General features: G+C 40.2%; 2 protein-coding genes across 2 annotated transcripts; both read left to right on the top strand.

Annotated features, from left to right (window-relative positions):
- The first annotated feature begins 781 nt into the window (after window positions 1-781).
- LOC109636519 (low-density lipoprotein receptor-like) lies at window positions 782-13,899 on the top strand. Its single transcript, XM_020098265.2, has 13 exons — window positions 782-941; window positions 1,484-1,618; window positions 2,607-2,984; window positions 6,513-6,632; window positions 6,740-6,865; window positions 7,028-7,199; window positions 8,452-8,667; window positions 9,327-9,445; window positions 9,658-9,791; window positions 9,974-10,115; window positions 10,243-10,431; window positions 11,047-11,182; window positions 12,003-13,899. Exons 1-13 carry the CDS (start codon window positions 881-883, stop codon window positions 12,034-12,036), a joined length of 1,962 nt encoding a protein of 653 aa, XP_019953824.2. The 5' UTR covers window positions 782-880; the 3' UTR covers window positions 12,037-13,899.
- Window positions 13,900-15,792: 1,893 nt separating this feature from the next.
- Window positions 15,793-19,466, top strand: LOC109636558 (potassium voltage-gated channel subfamily V member 2-like). Its single transcript, XM_020098327.2, has 2 exons — window positions 15,793-17,185; window positions 18,856-19,466. The coding sequence occupies exons 1-2, from the start codon at window positions 15,923-15,925 to the stop codon at window positions 19,120-19,122; spliced, it is 1,530 nt and encodes a 509-aa protein (XP_019953886.2). The 5' UTR covers window positions 15,793-15,922; the 3' UTR covers window positions 19,123-19,466.
- The last annotated feature ends 933 nt before the right edge of the window (window positions 19,467-20,399 follow it).

Raw genomic sequence — 20,399 nt, 5'->3', positions numbered from 1 at the left:
TGCATTTCAAGTTTTTGAAGTGTCCCAAAATACGGGATTGAAAAAATAGTGTCATGTAAATAGCTGAGGGGGTGGGGCAGAGACATTTGGTATATTAATAGAAAATCTGTAAGTGGCAGGCCAGTTGGGAATATTATTAGTTGTTAAAAAAATCTTTTTTTAAAGTTTTTAATGGTATAAAGTCTCACTATCATTATAAATAGCGTTTATGTGGTCAAAAGAGAGAAGGTGCTCATATAGCACAGGTCTATTGTCCTGGATATGTTCAGTGGAGGTGTGATATTGTTTTTTAACAGTTTTAATTGTTACATTTAACTTTAGTGGAGCTTTTCAATCTGTAATCACAGAAGCTACAATAAAGAGAGAACACACACCATGTCTCCTTTATGATTTCTACTCAAATGAATTAATATCTAAAATATAAAACAATCATCATCTGCTGCTCTGCATCCAAACTAATTCATGACTTTCTCAACAATATTTACATGCGGATTATCGGTTACTTTTGTTTTTCATTAAAAAAAATGTACAAAGTGATATATATGCCTATATTTCTATATAATATTTATACAATTGTATTGTTACCATCTGCTCTACTCACCCTCTTTTCTTTTCTTGTTAATATATACATATGTTTTTTTATATAACTGATCTACTGTTGTTAATGAATTCGTACATTAAAACAAACTAAGTTTTTTTTAAGTGTTTAAAGTAGTGAGGAAATAAATACTTTTTGTAAAAGGTTTTCATTCACATACCTATACTTCGACAGGAGCGTCTGTGACGTCATATATCCGCGACCGCGTGTGTTTCAGTGGCAGCATCGGAGGTGGAGTTGGAGGACCTTCCATACAGAGTCCGTGTGGAGGACGCATTCAGCATGGGACACCTCGGAGTCTGGTTTCTTCTGCTCGTCTCGGTGCGGTGGCATCACTCCCGCGGTAACGATGCTCCTCATGTCCCGTGTTGTTTGGAGGAAGCGGCTCCTCGGACCGAGAGTGAAGTTTGGACAGGAGCGCCCCCCTGTTTGCACCGCGAGACTGAAGACCATTAGACTTGAATAGTTTCTGTGCACACACGTGATAATGTTAATGCAGAGGCTTCAATATAAGTTGTAATTATCAGTCTTTTTTTGCAGTTTTGGTGGTGTTACGTCATAAATGTTTTTAAACATGAGTGAAGCCCCATGAGGCAAATTCTACCTTGTGACTGCGCTGTACAGATTATATTTCATCACATGGTTGAATGAAGAAAAGCTGCAATGACAATACATTTAATCTTCAGTCTCTCCTGACAGGCAGCACACGACAGTAAATAAAAAGTCATCATTTATTTGTCTTCCTCGTTTATCATTGATTCTGGTTGTTTTCCCCCCGCCGTTCTTCTGAAGGCTTCACATCTCCGGATTACCGTGTGTGAAGCCTTTTCTTGATGTTGTGTGATTACACTCTGATAGTGAACTGTGTCTTTGCACGTGTGTCAGGTGCCGCAGGCCACTCTCTGCCCGGCTGCCTCGTGCAGCTGGAGTTCAAGTGCAGCGATGGTTCGTGCATCCCGAGGTCGACGTTGTGTGACGGACGTGCAGACTGTGAGGATGGTTCCGACGAACAACGCTGCAGTGAGTACCACTCTGACAACGACACACAGGTGATGATGGAGTGTATGTGCATGAAGATGACACCATCTTAAGCACCGCACTATTCATACAATTAACATATTATCCCCAAAGTACACACAGTACACAGAAAGGTCCACACCGGCAGCACAGATCGAACCTTAGCGATTTTCAAAGTAAAAAGTTGCACAGTTTTAAATTCATTATGAGCGCAATGTTTTTTTTAAAAAAAAATTATAATTCCCAATAGTTTGTCATATTGTTCTACTTAAGTTTCTGTGCGATTAAAAATATTCACACATAGTTGGGTGTTGTGTTGATTTCCTGTTGATTCCATTAGGGATAAATTCCAGAGCGTCTTACTGTTCAGAACAACCTTTGAGTCATCAAGAAAAACCCTGCGGTGGAAAAATATTTTAAAGGATTTAATGTGTTCAGTGAGTTAAATGTTGCTGAAGGAATGAATACTGGGAGTGTTACTTACAGATTGGAGATTTAGACCTGAAAGTCGCTGCTTTGATTATCTGCCAGGAAAATGCTGAAAGATTTAAACCCATTAAGCTCTGACAGATTAGACTCCAGGTTGAAACACGTGTTGTGATAACTGTTACTACTTAAGAGCAATATGAGCCAGAAATTACTCATTTAAAACTTGAATTACACAGCAGAATGTTCACCTCCACCAAGAGAGAAATCTTGAAAAACATCCTATTTCACAATTTTAATAATATTATTATAATGTTTGGAAATAAAAACTCCTAGATCTTAATGGTTTCTTCCCTGACCCATAATGCATCCTTCCACCATGTGCTGTGGTAATCTGTTTTTGCATTGTTCTGCTAACCTCCTTGGCAAAGGTAATAATTGAATTGGAGTAAAAATGTAATTATTTAATCGACCGTATAACATGAAAATGTCACAAACTCATTTGTCAAAGTTATGGGGGTTGTATTAGTAGATAAACTAATGCTGTACCTGTCTGTCTTCACAGATCATGTGTGGTGTAAGAAAGATGAGTTCACATGCCGCAGCAGACGTTGCATATCTACACGTTTCTTATGCAACGGCGTCGACGACTGTGGCGACGGCAGCGATGAGGATTCCTGCCAGAACTGCACCGCTGGCCTCTTCTCCTGCGGTCCGTTTGACGTTTGCCTGGCCAGAGACAAGCTGTGTGATGGACGGACCGACTGCAAGGACGGACGGGATGAGACCCCGGAGCTGTGTGGTTCGACCCAGCCTCAGCCACAGTCCTCTTACACATGTGCAGCTTCCGAGTTTCAGTGTGGAGACGGGCAGTGCATCCGCCAGGCCTGGAGGTGTGACCACGCACCCGACTGCTCTGACGGCAGTGACGAGGACAATTGTGGTGAGTGATGTGATCTGACTCTTTCATTTCTGCCAACACCACTGACTGTGTTACATTAAATTTACACCTCTATCTAAAGCATCTCACTTTTTTTGGAAGCTTGAGCTCACTGGCATCTTACTCTTCTCCACATGTACCAGAGGTGCTAGGAATAAAACCAACAACCCTACTATTAATAGTTGAGCTGCTCAACCACCTGAACGCAGCATCATTGTAGTACGTGCAAAGTCGTGTCAAACACATGTAGTAAAGTGTTTTAGACATGAACTCTGGAAGATCTCGGTCTGGACATTTTCTGGGGTTTGTCTTTCACATATGAAGAACGCAGCAGTAGATTCTCTGGGTCAGATGTGTTCACAACAACAACAGGAAGATGTCTGGAACTTTCAGACGAGGGGTCGAGTCTGGAATAGAGGATTCAGGAGACAGGACCTGACGTATGAATTCCTCTGCGGAAATCTTGTTTCCAAGTTGACATAATTCTTGTGTCTTCTACATTTATTCTATCTTTTTTATTTTTATCCTGAGATACTTTTATTCTTCTCGTTTCATACACACAACCACCCACTCTCTGAATTATCCAGTGATTTTCATGCTGTATTCCTACATGGGCTCAGACATTTTACCAGGAGGCTGGAATGAAAAGTTCCAGAAAATGTTATGGCTCAGACATTTTTGTTTTGGACAGATCATGTTTTATTAGTTTTTTTGTCAAACTGGATGGATATTGGCTTTTTAATATTAACTGTGATACTTTATAATGCTTTTAAAAAGCTGCGTCAAATCTAATAAATGATCAAAACTGAAGCAGCAGAGGCCAAATCCTGACTATGCTGACTCTTAGTTACTAATGTGGCCCATACACCAAGAATTATTATTGACATCTTCTTCATCCAATTGATGTCGATGGTAAACAAAGAAGGTAAATACAGTTTACTGGTCTTATTTTAATTTTAAGAGGATTCACTGCAAAAAGTAAACAACAGAGTAAAAACAAAAAATGATTTAACTTCATCATGTCTACTGTTTTTTCACTCTTAACTGTGGACAATAAAGGGTCAAGTAAGAACTGGTTCTTCAGATTAAATGTCACCATCAGAGTTACTTCTTGGTTCAGTCTATTTAGGGGAGGCAGTAGCTCAGTCCATAGCGACTTGGCTTGGGAACCGGAGGGTGGCCAGTTCAAGTCGAGCATGGACGGAAGTTGGCATGGCCGAGGTGCCCTTGAGCAAGGCACTGAACCCCCCAATTGCTCCCCGGGCGCCTTCATGTCTGCCCACTGTTCCGTGTGTGGTCACTGTGTGGATTGTGTTCCGTGTGTGCTCCGTTCACATGGATGGGTTAAATACAGAGGTCAAATTTCCCCATGTTTGCATGTTGCATTCTGTGTGGGACCATAAAGAGGAATCTTAATCTTATTGTGTGTGTGTGTGTGTGTGTGTGTGTGTGTGTGTGTGTGTGTGTGTGTGTGTGTGTGTGTGTGTGTGTGTGTGTGTGTGTGTGTGTGTGTGTGTGTGTGTGTGTGTGTGTGTGTGTATTGTGTGTATTGTGTGTATTGTGTGCAGGTTCAAAGTAAACAATATACACTAAAAATATTTGTAATATAAGTATTTTAAAATAACATATGAAGTGTAACAGGATTGCACATGTATGTTACATCTACAGTTTTTGAATGAGTGAAACACTCATGAATCTAATGTTCATTTGTCCACCCACTGAAGAGCCAGCAGAGGGCAGTAGAGTAGTGCTTCTTGTCATATAGACGTGCATCGTGGTGCTCTCATCCTGTTTCATCAGTGAGCAGCAGGAAATGCAACAAAGTGACGTGTGTTTAAAATTTTATGAAATTAAACTATTGTCTTAATAAATCATTGTTTGAGTCATTGATAAGCAAGTAATGAAAATGCAGATTCCCTTTTGTTTTGGATTGTTGGTCGCACACAAGAAAACATGTGGGTGTCACCTCACAGCACTGTGGGGAAGTGGTTAGCGCGGTCACCGTTGACGGTTCAAATCCCAGTTTGGATGGGGCCTCTCTGTGGATTCTGCATGTTCTGCCTGTGTCTGTGTGGGTTTTCTCCAGGTACTGTGGCTTCCTCCTACAGTTCTAAGACATGCAGATGGGGGTTAGGTTAATTGGAGACTCTTAATTATCCATAGTTGTGAATGGGTGTTTGTCTCTGTGTGTTGGCCATGTAATATGCCCCGTGACACTAATAAATGGACAAAAAGACATTTACAAGATGGTAAAATTCATCCCCTTGATTCAAATTATGTTTTTGTGCAGTTGGCCAGCTGTTTCACTGTTACATACATAACTATTAATAATAATAATAATAAAGTGTGGTGACTCAGTTTGAAGTTTGACAAAACAAACTGACAGCAACCACAAAATTACTTTGTGTGTGTGTGTGTAAAAAGAGCTTCAAACTAGACACACAGGTTACTCAGGTGCTGATGGAATTTTTTTCTTCTTTATACAGGTATTTGCATAACCTGGATGAGCTGTGATACAATCTTGTGCATCAGCACTCAGTGAACAAATGTAACCTCGAACCAACCTAGATAAAGCAACAAGAGTCCTCAGTGTTGCAGGACAGGACAGGATTTCCTGTCAGACTGGATTGTGTGGAGAGAAACAACAGTAGCGTGATAATGTGACCTCAGCAGTAGGTTTAAAACATTCAGTTCCCCCTGTGCTCATTGTCCCATCTCATGTATTTGAATGTGTTGTGAATGAAGTGAACTGCCACCACAACATATTTCAAGCAGGAGGTGAACACATGATTGATCGACTTCAGATTTGTAAAATGTTTTGCTGTTTTTTAAGTTTGTCATTCTCTGCTCATTGAGAAGAGTTTAAAACCACAGCCTTCACTCAGGAGCAAAGCTCAGATTAATCAGTGCATTCCTCTAATAAGGCTCAACAGTGTTTTAATGAAACCACATTCAAATTTACTAGATCTTTTTTTTTTTCCCGGTGAAACCAACGAAAATCTAGAACAATATAGACACAATGAACTATGTCTCTACTTTTTAAGCCTTATCGACCAGTCAGAGTACTTTAAAGTACATGTCACATTCACCCATTCATATACACATTCATGCAGCACTTTTATATACAGCTCTTTTTCTATCACACACCATTCACTTACTGCCGTCATGTGGGAGTAGGGTGTCTTGCTCAAGGACACTTCAGCATGCAGTCTGGAGGAGCTGGGGATCCAACCACTGACTTATAAAAGCTACTATCTGCCTGCCATGTGTCTGCATTTCTTAATGCCTTAAACATCAAATCCACCATTCCCTCAAAGATTTTTAGTGACAAGGCTTCAGTCTGTTGAAGGATTGGCTAGATGCTGAGGTTCAGGTGAATGATGACATTTACCATCAACTTTAAAAAACAGGATAAATACACAGAGATGTGGCTAAACAGGTCCCTGTAGCAGATGGATTTTAGTTGCAGATGTTCAAATTTGCACTGCACTGAAGGATTGAAGGGTTTCTGCTTTAACTTTGCTCCTGCAGATCAGAATGAGTGTCTGGTAAATAACGGAGGCTGCTCTCATGGCTGTGAGGACCTGAAGATGGGTTTTGTCTGCTACTGCCCAGAGAACACGAGGCTGGTCGAGGACAGTCAGTGTGAGGGTGAGCAGCCACCTGAAGGATGAAAGTTTTATATCACCAAAAGAATATATGAAAAAAGGAAACTAGAAAATAAAATTATGTTAACAAGTATCTATTCTTTCACCTAGAGGTGGACACATGCCTGGAGACAGATGTGTGTGATCAACTGTGTGTTTCTGTGAACAGCAGCTTCACCTGTGACTGCCACGAGGGTTACACCATGGATCCCAAAACCAGAGAGTGCAAAGCCAAAGGTGAAAAACGAGTGTGTGTGTGTTTGTGTGTGTCTGTGTGTGTGTGTGGGGGGGGGGGATGAGATGCATTTGTCCTTTCATGTGTCATGAAAACCACTGGCAAAGAGGTTGTCATGCCTTTGTTGTACAATGCTTTTTTCATTTTGTTGTTGGCTTTTCCAGGGAATCTGGCTGAGGTAGTTTTCACCTCCTCAAAAGGAGCACACCGGATGAGCGTGACTGGCACAGAGCATGTAGAACTGGCCCCACATTTATCAGGACTCGGGCCCGTGGCGGCTTTGGCCTCAAACCACACACTGTACTGGGCCCGGCGAGGACGAGGCCCTATATACAGGTACCAGAGTGGAGCTGTAGCGTCTGCAGCCGCCACACACTGGGTCAGTCCACCACATGTGTCCTGACCAAAATATCTCAACCTTTGGATAGAAGGTCAGGAAGTGTTACACACACATTCATTGTCTCCAGGGCTCAGTGGTTCATCAATGATCAGATTTGGAAATCCCTTGCTTTGCTCTCCAGGATGTTTTAATGCCGCGTTTTCCAAAGCAAGATTAATTGAATCACTCTGATCCAAATGTAAACCTTTCAAGATAATACTATTATAATAATACATTTTATTTATACAGCACCTTTCATACATAAAATGCAGCTCAAAGTGATTTGTTACGACAAAGATGACCAAATCTGTACTATCACTGCTCTAAAAGAGACGTTTCGCAATGTAGGGTATGAGCTGTTTCAAGACCAACAGGAAGAACAGCAACGTGCAGCCTGACCTGTTCTTCAGAATGAGGTTTCCTCTTCTCACTGCAGCACTAGCCTTCAAAGTATAATCCCTGTCAGAAGTTTGTTAAATGTATTCAAGTGTATTTTATTAATTCAGCTCATCCAGTTTAGGTGTATGTACCAAATAATTAAATTATCAATTCAATCTGTAATTTGGTACAGATTGAATTGAAGGGACAGTTCAGCCTTGGTGGAGGTATGTGCTCTACCATTCTATGACTCATATAATTCAGTCCTCGACGTTCCAAAGTTTTACGTCAGTTGCTTCACTTCAGTATGAATGACTTGAGCTTGATCCAGTTTGGTGACATTACATGTGCTGATAAATAAAGAATAGGGAGATAACCATCATAGATTGAGTTTAATGAACTGAAAGAATGTCCCTCTACAACTAGATAGATAGAATGCCTTTATTGTCACTATACACATGTACAATGAGATTTAAAAACCACTCCAATAACAGTGCAACCAGTGTAAAGATATAACAATATAAACATATGACATAAAGTGAGGTAAGGTAACAGTGCAAAAAAGAGGTAATGGGAAAGACAGTTAGATTGGCACAAGTGTATTTAATTCCCTGTGCTGAACATAGAGGCTGATTTCATATAGTCTAATGGATTTCAGGGAGAAACATCAAAATAATCAGTTAATAAGAAGAAAAGGATCATTAGTAAAAAGATGCTTCTGATCCTTTCCTGCCTGTTAACGTGTGATATGTGTCAACATTAGCAGGCTCACATGCTCACAAAGACAAGGATTGTGAGTGTTATGCCTTTTCATCTGTGGATGTTTCTCAGGGTCTCCATGGATGGAAATCAACATAACGCCACATTGCTGCTGAAAGTAAAAGGTACAGTGTCGGGCCTGGCCGTGGACTGGATCCACCAGCTCCTCTACTGGACCGGCGTGGAGAGTGGTTCGATTAACGTCAGCCTGCTGGACGGTTCAATACAGCGTCAGCTCATCACAGGGCTGGACAAACCTTCTGCAGTGGCTGTGGATCCTCTCAGAGGGTAGAGCTACACACAGATTTCCATTTTTACCTGGAACAAGGTTACGTTTTCATCTGTCAGACAGATTCCCACAAAACTTGGTAGAAGGATGCAGTCTGGGTCAGAAAATCACCCATTCAGTTTTGGTGGGGGACTGCATCAGTGTGCTGATACAGAATAATTTTTCTCTCTCTTTCGACTTTCACTTTCTCAACAGTTTGTTAACGGGGCCCAGATCTAGAAGTGGGCAGGGGTGGGCAATACCCACCCAAATGTCTACTCTACCCACCCAATAGTCAACTTTAGTCTATACCATTTGAATCTGCCAATCACATTTATTTCATTCTCCCCGCCTGATTGGACATAGGTTGAGGTTTCAAAAAACTATTTTCTGATTACGATTGATCTTCATTAGAATGATGTGTCATTGATTCATAAAAACACTACACAGAGGACAACCTAGCCAAAGTCTAAACCAAACCGGGCTGTTGAAGTTTTTTTGTAACATATTTTAAATGAATGACATAAAAAAATATTTTCAGTGTTGTGTTTAATTACACAATTACAATTTTTACAATATTGGAAAAAGCATGAATGCAAGAAGTACAAACATAAAGAACAATTAAATAGGATGAGTCAAGAATCTTATCGCAGAACTCTGCTGCATTTTGTTTTCTCAGGTTTCTCTTCTGGGCTCAATGTGGCAGTTTCCCAAAGATTGAGAGTGCTGGCTTGGACGGCCGAGACACTGTGGCCCTAGTCACTTCCTCAATACGCTGCCCTGTTGCCCTCTCTGTAGGTATGTTGTGATAATTATCAAAGAAAGTTTTTGTACTTGGAAACTTGGAAAATCTCTATATTCCATATGTTTTCATTTTGCAATGTATCTGAATTGATTTTGGAAAGTTTAAAGAAATTTAAAAAAGGAATGGCCTCCCCTTTAAAACAATATGTGTGAGCAGTGCTGTTTACCACATCCATTTATGTGTTCATGTGTTTTTTTCCCCCTAGATATGCCTCGTCAGCTGTTGTACTGGGCTGATCAGAGAAGCATCTCCAGAGTAAATTTTAAAGGCCGTGATCGTAAAACAGTGGTGGAATCTAATGGTTATCTGGACCGACCCTTCGGACTGGCTGTGTTTGAGGTGAAAAAGATGTTACAGCCCGGTGGTGTACTGATGCGCCTATAAATCTTCACACTCAAAGCTGCAGTCAATTTAGAGTCTGCAATCAACCTCATCCTGATCTGCATGTATTTGAACTGTAGGAAGAAGCCTAAGAAAACCCACAATCAAATAATGCTTACTCCCTCTCTCTGTTTCAACAGGGTTTTGTATATTGGAGTGAAGAAGTCACGCGCTCCATCTGCAGAGCAAACAAGCACAATGGCAGCCAACTTCAAATACTGCTGACAAATGTAGCATCACCAGGTGGTGTGGTCGTCATTCAGCCCGTCCTCCAGCCTGATGGTACGATCAAGGACATTTCTGCACATGATATGTCTCAGATTTCATGATATGTTAAGGTTTGTGTTTAGGTTTGATTAATAAAAACAGGGTGTACTTGGCCACCTCACAACATCCTGTTGGTTCTTAGGGTCATCTGTATGTGGACGTCCTGGGACAGCGTGCCACCACGGGTGTGTGGTCGACCTGCTGTCTGAGAGTCCAGAGTTCAGCTGTGTTTTTCCAGACACTGAACAAAATTCTCATGAAACTCCTTCTATCGCTGTTCGGGCCTCGAGATTATCTGATCCCACCTTCATTGGAGTCCTCTCTCTTATCAGTAAGATTCAGTTTCCTGGGTCAAATAAAGTCTGTCTTTCTTATTGACAGCAGAACCTGTCAATAAGAAAGATGACCTGTCTCACAGGCCAGGTCATCGCTACTAAAACATGTACAAATGTGTGTTTGAACAGTCATTACATATATCAAATGTTTTATTGTAACAGTGACTCATAATCAGATATTAATAATAAAAGCTTTGCTAAAAAACACAGAAATTACAAATATAGAGCACCAGCAATTAAGACACCAGTCTGTGTCCTCAGGTTTTTTCGAATGTGTTTACATGAACTAGATTTGAATTGTGAAGTGTTTGAGTTTGAATGTAGAGACTTAAACAGTTAAATATATTATTAAACTTGTTTAAGTGGAACATTCATTTCAATAATTATTTGCATGAATCATTGTTGATTCTGATAGACTTCACTTTTTTCTTATTGTCTTATAATTTCCTTATTTATTTGGTCGTAGTGGCCACTTGTTTGTCTGTATAGAGGAGGGAATGGTGGAGGTATCATACAGAACCTTGTCAGCAGCATCTTAACTTGCCATTTGTGTGTGTGTGTGTGTGGTGTGTGTGTGTGTGTGTGTGTGTGTACACTTTTTTTGTTCACAGTTTTTCTCAGTTTGCTGCTGGTGGGGATGGCTGTATGGTGGTGGAGAGAGGAGTTCAGGCCATCCAGGCCCCTCACTGTGCAGAGTTTCTACCTCAAAGAATCTCAGGACCCGCTCATCATCATCCAGGGGCCAAGGTAAGAGAAGTCAGTAAACAGTCAAACACTCAAAGACAGGCACGTTAATTCACCTCCAGATTGGACCGGCAACTGTACTGTCAGCACAGAAGTGAGATTGAGCAAAAAGAAGCGAGGAAACACTTTCTATCAATGTTTTCTAGCAACACATAGTATCTTGCTAAATCACCAGAAAGATTTCATTGGGTCCTGCAGGAAGCGATATCCAAGAAACATCCTGTTTTGCTGCTTTGCTGTGAACCAGGTGGAGAGAAAAGATTGTATCTTACTGCAAAGACTTAACAAAGGCAACTGATTCTCGGGAGGAGGAGAGCAGCAGGGATTTCATCTATTTAATCTCACTGGTGCCCTTCCAAGTCTCTTTAAGCAGTTGTAGGGGGTGGTGTGTGTGTGTGGAGAAGTAATTAAATTTAACTTAAGATATAATCATAAACAAATAATAAATGTTAGATGCAGCCCCATCTTAATCTGTGAAGTGTCCCATTCAGCACTTAGTTAAAATTCCTTTATGACCTACTTAAGGGATTTGTCATGTACTTGTATATTCAATGTTAATATTGACAAACCCAATGTAGCAATTTATATATAGACTTATATATATACTTCTTTATTTTAATAGAAGTTTCAATATTGGTCTCAATAGTCCAGTGTCAGGCCTGTTTGTTGTTCATTTAGGTCTCTTGGTTCTAAATGCAGGTCACTTTTCTTAAAAAGCACTCTGCTCATTCCGCAGATAAACACAGCTTGACCGGCTCTCCTCAGGTTAAAGGCTTACAGTGTGCAGTATTTCAACTAAGCCGTGTGTTTTCTCCGTCGCCAGGAAACTGCATAAGCTGGACTTGGACGCGGAATGAAGAAAGTGTGACAGACGTCCAGCTGACTGGGCTTCACCTGGTGCTTCTCAAGCCCCAGACTGAACGACATTGACGGCAAACCCAGCTGGTAGATGAGTGAGATCGGAGAGGGGAAAGGGCCTTTGAACAGTCATTACTGTTACACCTTTAGTTCTGGAGAAGTATTACATTCAGCCTTCGTGCTTCTACAGTAGATTATTCTTCTTGTTCATGAAGGCCATTGTCAAGTTTGATTCTGAAACCGGTCAATAAGCATTCATCTATTTTTTTGTGTTAAATATTAATATGGATGAAATAGTTTGCTTAATTTTTTAAATTCCTGTTTTCAAGCATTTTGCTCAACAGTTGCCAGTTGTGTTACAGACTATAATTCTCCAAAATGACCGTGAGAAAGATAGTTTGAAATGACCAAACTGAAATGAATTGGGATATTTTCATTATTGATTAGCTGGTTTCAGATGACATTTTTCTAGTTTTCTTTCAAATTTGACAGTAAAATTAAAATGTCTTTGGGTTTTGTACTGTTGATCAGACAAAACATACTATTTGAGATCTGCGGAGAGTGGTGATAAATTGATTTCACTGTTATCTTGGATTTGAAAGACAGAAAGATTCATTGAGAAAATAATGAGTCTTTGCAATTCCAGTTTATTTTTAGTCACAAAACTTTACTTTTCCAGTATTATAGATGGATTGGAGGTGTTGTGAATAGTAGATTTTCCTTCCAACAATTATATTTAGTTCTTGGCATTCAGGTTTGTCAGTATTCAATTCAATTAAAAACAACTTTATTTGTCCCAGGAGGGCAATTCTCTAAGATACTGTAACGGTAAAAAAGATGCTTTATTCTTTTAAACACTTCAAATTCAAGGAAGAATGTGAAAGGAAGGAAATTAATTCTGTTCTCTCAGTTTAAAACTCCAAAAAGTGTACTGGACTGAGAAAATGATTTTTATTTTTATTCCAGTGTAAGAATACTGTCTATTTATCTCACACAAGACCTTAATATTATATGTGCAAACTGCTACATTTCTACAATATTCATACATCAATTCATATTTATTTATGCAAACTGAACTTAAAATGGCCTTTTAACTGTGAATAGATGAAAACGCTGGGTTTGACTCTCACTGGGGTCTTTTACAGTGACCTCATCTGGGGTCATGGCAAACTAAAATCCTTCAGCTTTAATTTATCCATCAGAGGAGGTTATGACAGAGCTTTTCTTATAGTTTTTACTGATTACTACTGAAACTGCTGCTGCTTGTCAGCTCCATCACGCAGAGGAATGGCCAGAAAATCAAGGTATATTGTCTTTTTGTTTTGTCTTTAAATGTCGGGAAATGTTTGATGCTGATATTAACATGAAGCCAGCAGCTGGTTATCTCCACTTTATAACGAAGACTGGAAAGAAAAGGGTTGAAGCAATGAACCTGACTCTGTCCAATTATAAAAGACAATGAAGTGTAGCTTGTTCAGATACATTAACACTGCACATGTAGTCAGTGTTAAGAGTGTGAGTAAAGAGACAAAGAGGATTTCTTGGGTTGCAGGTTTAAGTTTTGATGGTTTCTAATCGCTGGTGCAACCATGGGAACAAATGTGTGTGTGGTTTTATTCGATGTCTCCCACAGGTTTGGATTTACTTGTGAATGTTTTGATCGACTTGCCTTGTCTGATGTCCAGTCTCCTTGTGTTCTTTTTTTCTCGAACTCAAACTGTGTGAGTTTTGTTGTTGGTATTTATTTGTAAGGAACAGTTTTATTTATATGTGGGTGGCTTCAGAATCATTGTTGAACTGTGTTTGAGCCACGTGAGATTCGGTTGAATGATGAACATGAATTAAATATCAAAAATATTTCATGTTTTTTCCTGCAAGTTTATAAACAATAAAATATTTTTGTGTCACATAGAAAGATAGAAAAACATCAATTTATAATTTTAATCTTCATTATTTAACACGCTAACTTTACACTGCACTTAACATTGCAAGCTTTTTTAAAAATCATTAAATATCATATTTTTTTGCTTCACAAGAAGTAAAACTGTGTGTTCGTAAATAGTGAACACAGGACCTCAGTCAGTGGAAATACAGTTACAGCTGCTAAATGCTGGTAAAAAAAACTCTGATTGTGTGATTGTGTAAGTTAAGGAGCCCCTGGTGACATTTGGTCAAAAATACATAACATAAAACACGATATAATAACGTGTGGGCCACGAAATATGAATCTGCTTTTAAGGAACAAGGCCTGTGGAACTGAAGTGAAGAAAGCCTCCTGATGAGAGGTGAAACATTTCACTTAATCACATGATGTCGCTCTATAATGAGCTTTAGTTTGACACACTGTCTGACCTGACTCTGACGACACACTGGTGGGAACGTTGCAATCACTTAAACACATGGTCCTGTTTTCTTGCACCGTGGCGTGGGGGTCACAAGGTACATCTGTAAACTCTCTCCCATTTAAAATAGATATTTAATTTCACAGGATAAACCTACTGAAAGGGAAGTATAATACAACTATGTGTAGTTATCTCACTGCTAACACCCAGTGCATCAATATCAGTAACTCCAACAAGTAAAGAAATGTAGAGTGATGCAGAGTCTGTGGAACTGTGAGCACGTTGCTCCTACGTGTCAGGTTGGTTATGTTCGGCTCTAGCAGCTGACAAGGATACATATGTTTAGACAACACACCCACTGTCTTACCCTCAAAGATGAAATGAACAAAAACAGACACAAACACGCAGAACAGGTTTTATTATTACATCTTATATCATCTGAGGATTTGTTCTAGAGAGGGACCATAGTTACTGAATTCCACTTCTCTAGATTTACTTTTGACACATACAGTTAGGAGGCCAGCACTAGTGAGACCAATAAAATAATTTAAAAAGCACTTAAACAATTAAAACCATACAGGTCTGCATCTCCACCATGCTACTTATAAATATCTTTGTTCTTTAACTTTGCCAACGAGGAATGTGTTGCTGGGGTCCCTGGGACCACCGCGATACCCCGACACTAATCCTACAGTGACTGATTTGTCTTTCACTGCAAAGGCCCTGTTACAGAAAGTATGTCGGGTTGTACATAGAACCCATTACCCCCATCAAGCTGTTTTTATATGTCTGATAGGCTCAAATTTAAAAAAAAAAAAGGCCCCATGTTTGAATGTAATTGCCAACTGTATGTTGACGCTGTATACAGCTGTATAATATTTCATATTTGACTTCATGGGTTAAATACCAACTACCAGGTAGTAGAAAAACCACAAAGAAAATTACACACATTACAGGTTTTTTACGAGAAGATACATTTGTAATCAGCTTTGTTGAAAAAAAAAAAATCAATATAATATAATTATGAATATAATTTTATCACCAGAGTGAGAACAGTACGAAGAAAGAATAGAATAGAAAAAAGTGATTTAAAAGGAATAAGAATAGATACAATATAAAGCCCCAGTTGTCTCATTGCCCCGTCACTTAAAAATCCTTAAATCAACCTTGTTTCTTAATGCACACACACACACACACACACACACACACACACACACACACACACACACACACCCTACAACTGCTTAAAGAGACTTGGAAGGGCACCAGTGAGATTAAACAGATGAAATCCCTGCTGCTCTCCTCCTCCTTAGAATCAGTTGCCTTTGTTAAGTATTTGCAGTAAGATACAATCTTTTCTCTCCACCTGGTTCACAGCAAAGCAGCAAAACAGGATGTTTCTGGAGTCTTGCTTCCTGCAGGACCTGATGAAATCTTTCTGGTGATTTAGCAAGATACTATGTGTTGCTAGAAAAAATTGCTAGAAAGTATTTCCTTGTTTCTTTTTGCTCAATTTCACTTCTGTGCTGACAGTACAGTTTCTATGGCTTCAGCACAAGCTCAACTTCAGAGATGTTTACAAAATCGCCGGTCTACTATTAATTATTTCTCAAATGGTGCAGACGACCACAAAACATTCCCATTTTCTCAGGAGAAAACGGTCAAAGCATGGAGCTCGCTGGATGATCTCGACAGTCCTGGTATCGAAGTAGAGTGTCCTAAAGCTGAGGAGAGACCTAAGCTGCAGCAGAGCATCAGTGTTAACGTTGGAGGGAAGGTTTTTCACATCCCTACACAGTGTGCCGTCAAATACCCTCGTACCCGTATTGGCTCCTTGGCTCTATGCAGAGACCGGGCAAAACTCTGCACACTTTGTGATGACTACTCCGTACGCAAGAACGAGTTCTTCTTCGATCGGGACCCTGCCTTCTTCCACCACATCCGCCATTTCTACACAAGCGGAGTGTTGTGGGTCATACAGGAAATGTGCCCCATCAACTTTGAGGAGGAAATGGCATACTGGGGTCTGAGCCTGAAGGACACTCAGCGCTGCTGCTGGATGATGTTTGAGGAGAAGGTGGATGAGGTGAAGGACAACCTAAAGGTGGACAAGGAGCTGATGGCTGAGATTGAGGTGAAGTACAATGAAGAGTCCTTCCAGGACATGATGTTTGGTGATCTAAGGAAGAGTCTGTGGAACGTTGTAGAGGATCCGTACTCTTCAACTCTGGCGAAGGCTTTCAACGTGCTTTCCAATCTTTTTGTGCTCTTCTCTATCATGGCAATGGCTCTCAACACTGTGGAGGAAATTCAACAGTATACAATTAAAGGCAAAACACTCATGGAATGGGTGGAGATTATCACCATTGTCTTCTTTACCTTTGAATATTTAATTCGCCTTGTAAGCAGTCCAGACATCATAATGTTTTTGAAGAGTGGACTAAACTTTGTGGACATGGTGGCAGTGATGCCTTATTTCTTCCAGATCATCTTCGAAGGCTTCAATAACACAGAGGATACGAGCGCACAGAAAGAGGTCAGGGCAATGGCTCGAGTCAGCAGACTCAGCCATGTCCTCAAAGTGGTGAAGCTGCTGAGGGTATTTCGGATCTTGAAGTTGGCTCGACACTCAACCGGCATGAGAGCATTTGGGTTCACTCTGCGGCAGTGTTACCAGCAGGCATCTTGCATTTTCCTTTTTATCGCCATGGGAATCTTCACTTTCTCTGCTCTTCTGCATTCAGCCGAGAGGGAGACTGAGGGATCTCCCATCAGCAGTATCCCATATGCCTGGTGGTGGGCTGCAGTGAGTATCCATCATCGTAAATTTGACCTTGTTTGGCGATTTGTTGCTGCACTGGTGTCTCCATTTGTTGTGCTCGATCACCTATATGGAAATATGAAGGATAAAAGTCTTATAGTCTTACAACAATTCTTTTATGAGCTGTAAACTAAATTATATGACTATTCTTAGATGAAATACATTAATGCTGGTTTCAATATCACATTTATTACACATTTATAAAAAAAGATGTGGTTGGAACATGGCTCATAATGCCAGCCAGTGATTGAAACCATCTTGGACCCTGTAGGACCAATGCTTACATAGAGCCAACCATTTTGGATGCCTCTAAATTATTTAAATATATATGAAAGATTAACACCCTCCGCCACCAGCGACCAGTCCCTAATGGGAATTACGAAAGCCGCTCTCATTTTCACATCTCTGCTTAAACTAAACCCCTAAACTACCACAAAGCCTAACATTCATCTTCTGGCCCTTGGCTGTCTATCACACACACACACACACACACACACACACACATACCATTTGATCCTGAGATTGAGATTTCCGCCTGTGCCAGCATATCAAATGGCTCAGGACCACCGTGGTCCTCAGATTTAGCTTTAGCCCTAGCTGTCTCCGAACATCGCCTGTGTCAGAAAATGAGAATATACTTCTATACTTCATATGACATTTCTGGTGCAAAATTGTGTGTGTGCTGGTACTGGAGTCCTTGCTCATCGCTTAACAGTCTAGATAACTAGCTTTAGCAAGCTAATGTCGTACATTTGTGTGTCTGTGTGTGTGTATGTTCATCCAACAGTGAATTTTCCCCCTAAATACACAGCACATGTAATTAGATTAACCAATAAAAATGAAAATGATACCAGAAGCAAACCCTGCTGTAAACCAAGTCTCAGTTTCAATATCCTAAACCTTTGCATCTTTATCACAAGTCCAAACAAGTTGCTGTATGTGAGTAAAGCCTTCTGCTTCTTGTTAAAGCAGGGATCAAACTCAGCAGTTTGGAGCAACATGAATCACCATTGGACTATAGCAACAAACAAACAAGATTAGTCCATTTGAGGGGTGTAGCTGCATGTGTGTTGCAGAATCTGCTTTTGCAAAAAAAGTCCACAATAGAGTGATTTAAAAACTTGTTACAAATAGAATACATTTCTTCCAACCTCTTTCACCACAGAACACATGTACACATGTTCATGACCTCCCTATAAACCAATAATAAAATCCTGTCTGCTATGCTACCTTACCAGCCGTACATAACTTGAAAGTTGTGGGATGAAAAGGAACAAGTCATCTAACTTAATTTAACATATTGGTCTCCTACAGTAAGTTACCCATGGATACAAAGACAGGTGTACCACACATGTTAAAAGAAGTACTCCCCTGAGATTACAGGACCTTCGTCTCCATGGTTACAATGATAAGACACGGTTATGGTTGTTGAGCAGACAAGGATAATGATAACCTATGGGTTTCAAATAATCAGAGGGCTATTAAATGAAAGTCTTCCTCCTAACATAACAACTCTTTAACTTAATCTCCTCTGTTCTCGTCATCATGACAACAGCAAGAAAACTGGTCACCTGACAATAGTCAATAGGTTTCATTTTGTACAGAACAATAAATGTTCATGAAAACTGATTCTCATGTCAACTTTTCTCTCTCAGGTCAGCATCTCGACTGTGGGCTACGGGGACGTGGTTCCTGAAACCGTCCTGGGCCGTATCGTGGCCTTTGGCTGCATCTCCTTTGGTATCATCCTGAATGGCATGCCCATCTCCTTCCTGTTTAACAAGTTCTCTGATTACTACGCCAAGCTAAAGGCCCAGGAGTACAACACTACCTCAGTGAAGAGACACTTTCAGCTTAAGAAGCGCCTCCGACAAAGAATGGACATGTGTTTTCATCACTCTGACGAGGACAACAGTTTTTAGACAGCTGCTGCGAGTGCCCAAATGAAGGGATTTTTAAAGTCACGTGATAATGTGTGCAATTGATGTGTCTTAATTGTGTTGCTCGGTAAATTTCATGCATGACCCTCAGTTATCTGTACCTGTGTTAGCTGCAGATAACAGGACCAGACAACAAGAGGGTGAGAAGGAGAGCAGGAAGAGGAACTTGAGGTTTACACTAATGCAGTGTTGGTGGAAATTGACGAATGAACGAGAAGCAGACATTTAGGCTGAAAACATTTAAAGTGTCACGTTAAAAGGGATGGGTCAAATCAGCTTTGATTCATCAAAGAATCTCAGTTAATTCTATGAGTTACTGAATAAAGCTTGTCAGTTTGTGTGCTGTCTGCACGGTGCTGTGTAGGAACCTCCACTCTGTAACATCAGTGTACAAGTCAAGTGTGTGTTTCTTGTTAGTTTCAACAAGTAGTCTCCTTTCCAAGACCGAGTCAGTCACTGAGTGATGAATGTATGACCAGGGACAACACGGGGCTGAAAACAACCTCACCTACAGCCAGACTGACCTCTTCTACAGAGCAGTCCACAGCTGGACACAGTTTGATGGCGTTTCAGAGTGTTAGCTTGTGGAGGCTACTAGATGAAACACAGTACTACTACTACACAAAAACACACTACTAATATAAGTAAAGAAAGAAGAGCGAAGAAAAGATAGAAAACTATTTGACACATTCTCCAAAGCACCCACCACACTCACTCCCAGCATGCACTCTGACAGAGAGACACACACACACACACACACACTTAACTTCAGATGAAGTTACAGTTTTTTACAAACGCTATGACCCGTTGTTCAATACTTTTAACGCTTTTTCAAAACTCTTCACACAGTTACCACAACATCAGCTTGTGTGGGCTATACAATGAACACAATTCTTCTTCTTTTGACACAAAATACACACATTTAACATGTTTAGAATGAGTTTTAACTCCTTTTACACACAAGCTCAAACAAGACCAAAACAGTAGACGTTAACTGGTGAATTTTCAATTGCTTTCACACGGTTTGTCAAAACACAAAACCTCATGTTTAAAACTAATGGATTGAAGACTACACTGATCACAGCTGATTCCCGTCTCACCCAGCTCAGGTGCTGGGCTTTTTTCAATCACATCACCTATATTTATAGGCGTATCTTGATTAGCTTATTAGATTAGCTTTTTTATCTTCCTCTTTTACAGTGATTTCTTCTGCTCCTTTTTCTTTTTGTGTATTTAACAATACAGTAATGAATGACAGC

Source organism: Paralichthys olivaceus, chromosome 3 (assembly GCF_024713975.1).
Source record: "Paralichthys olivaceus isolate ysfri-2021 chromosome 3, ASM2471397v2, whole genome shotgun sequence".
Taxonomy (NCBI): domain Eukaryota; kingdom Metazoa; phylum Chordata; class Actinopteri; order Pleuronectiformes; family Paralichthyidae; genus Paralichthys; species Paralichthys olivaceus.
Note: the sequence above shows the minus strand (reverse complement) of the source record. Positions and strands in the feature narration are given on the sequence as shown.

Bases quoted from the DNA above. Each gene is read 5' to 3' on its own strand.
- LOC109636519 (XM_020098265.2), top strand. From the start codon at position 881: ATGGGACACCTCGGAGTCTGGTTTCTTCTGCTCGTCTCGGTGCGGTGG. The intron at 6,633-6,739 runs GTGAGCAGCCAC...TCTTTCACCTAG, and splicing joins CGAGGACAGTCAGTGTGAGG to AGGTGGACACATGCCTGGAG. The intron at 8,668-9,326 runs GTAGAGCTACAC...TTGTTTTCTCAG, and splicing joins GCTGTGGATCCTCTCAGAGG to GTTTCTCTTCTGGGCTCAAT.
- LOC109636558 (XM_020098327.2), top strand. From the start codon at position 15,923: ATGGCTTCAGCACAAGCTCAACTTCAGAGATGTTTACAAAATCGCCGG. The intron at 17,186-18,855 runs GTGAGTATCCAT...TTTCTCTCTCAG, and splicing joins ATGCCTGGTGGTGGGCTGCA to GTCAGCATCTCGACTGTGGG.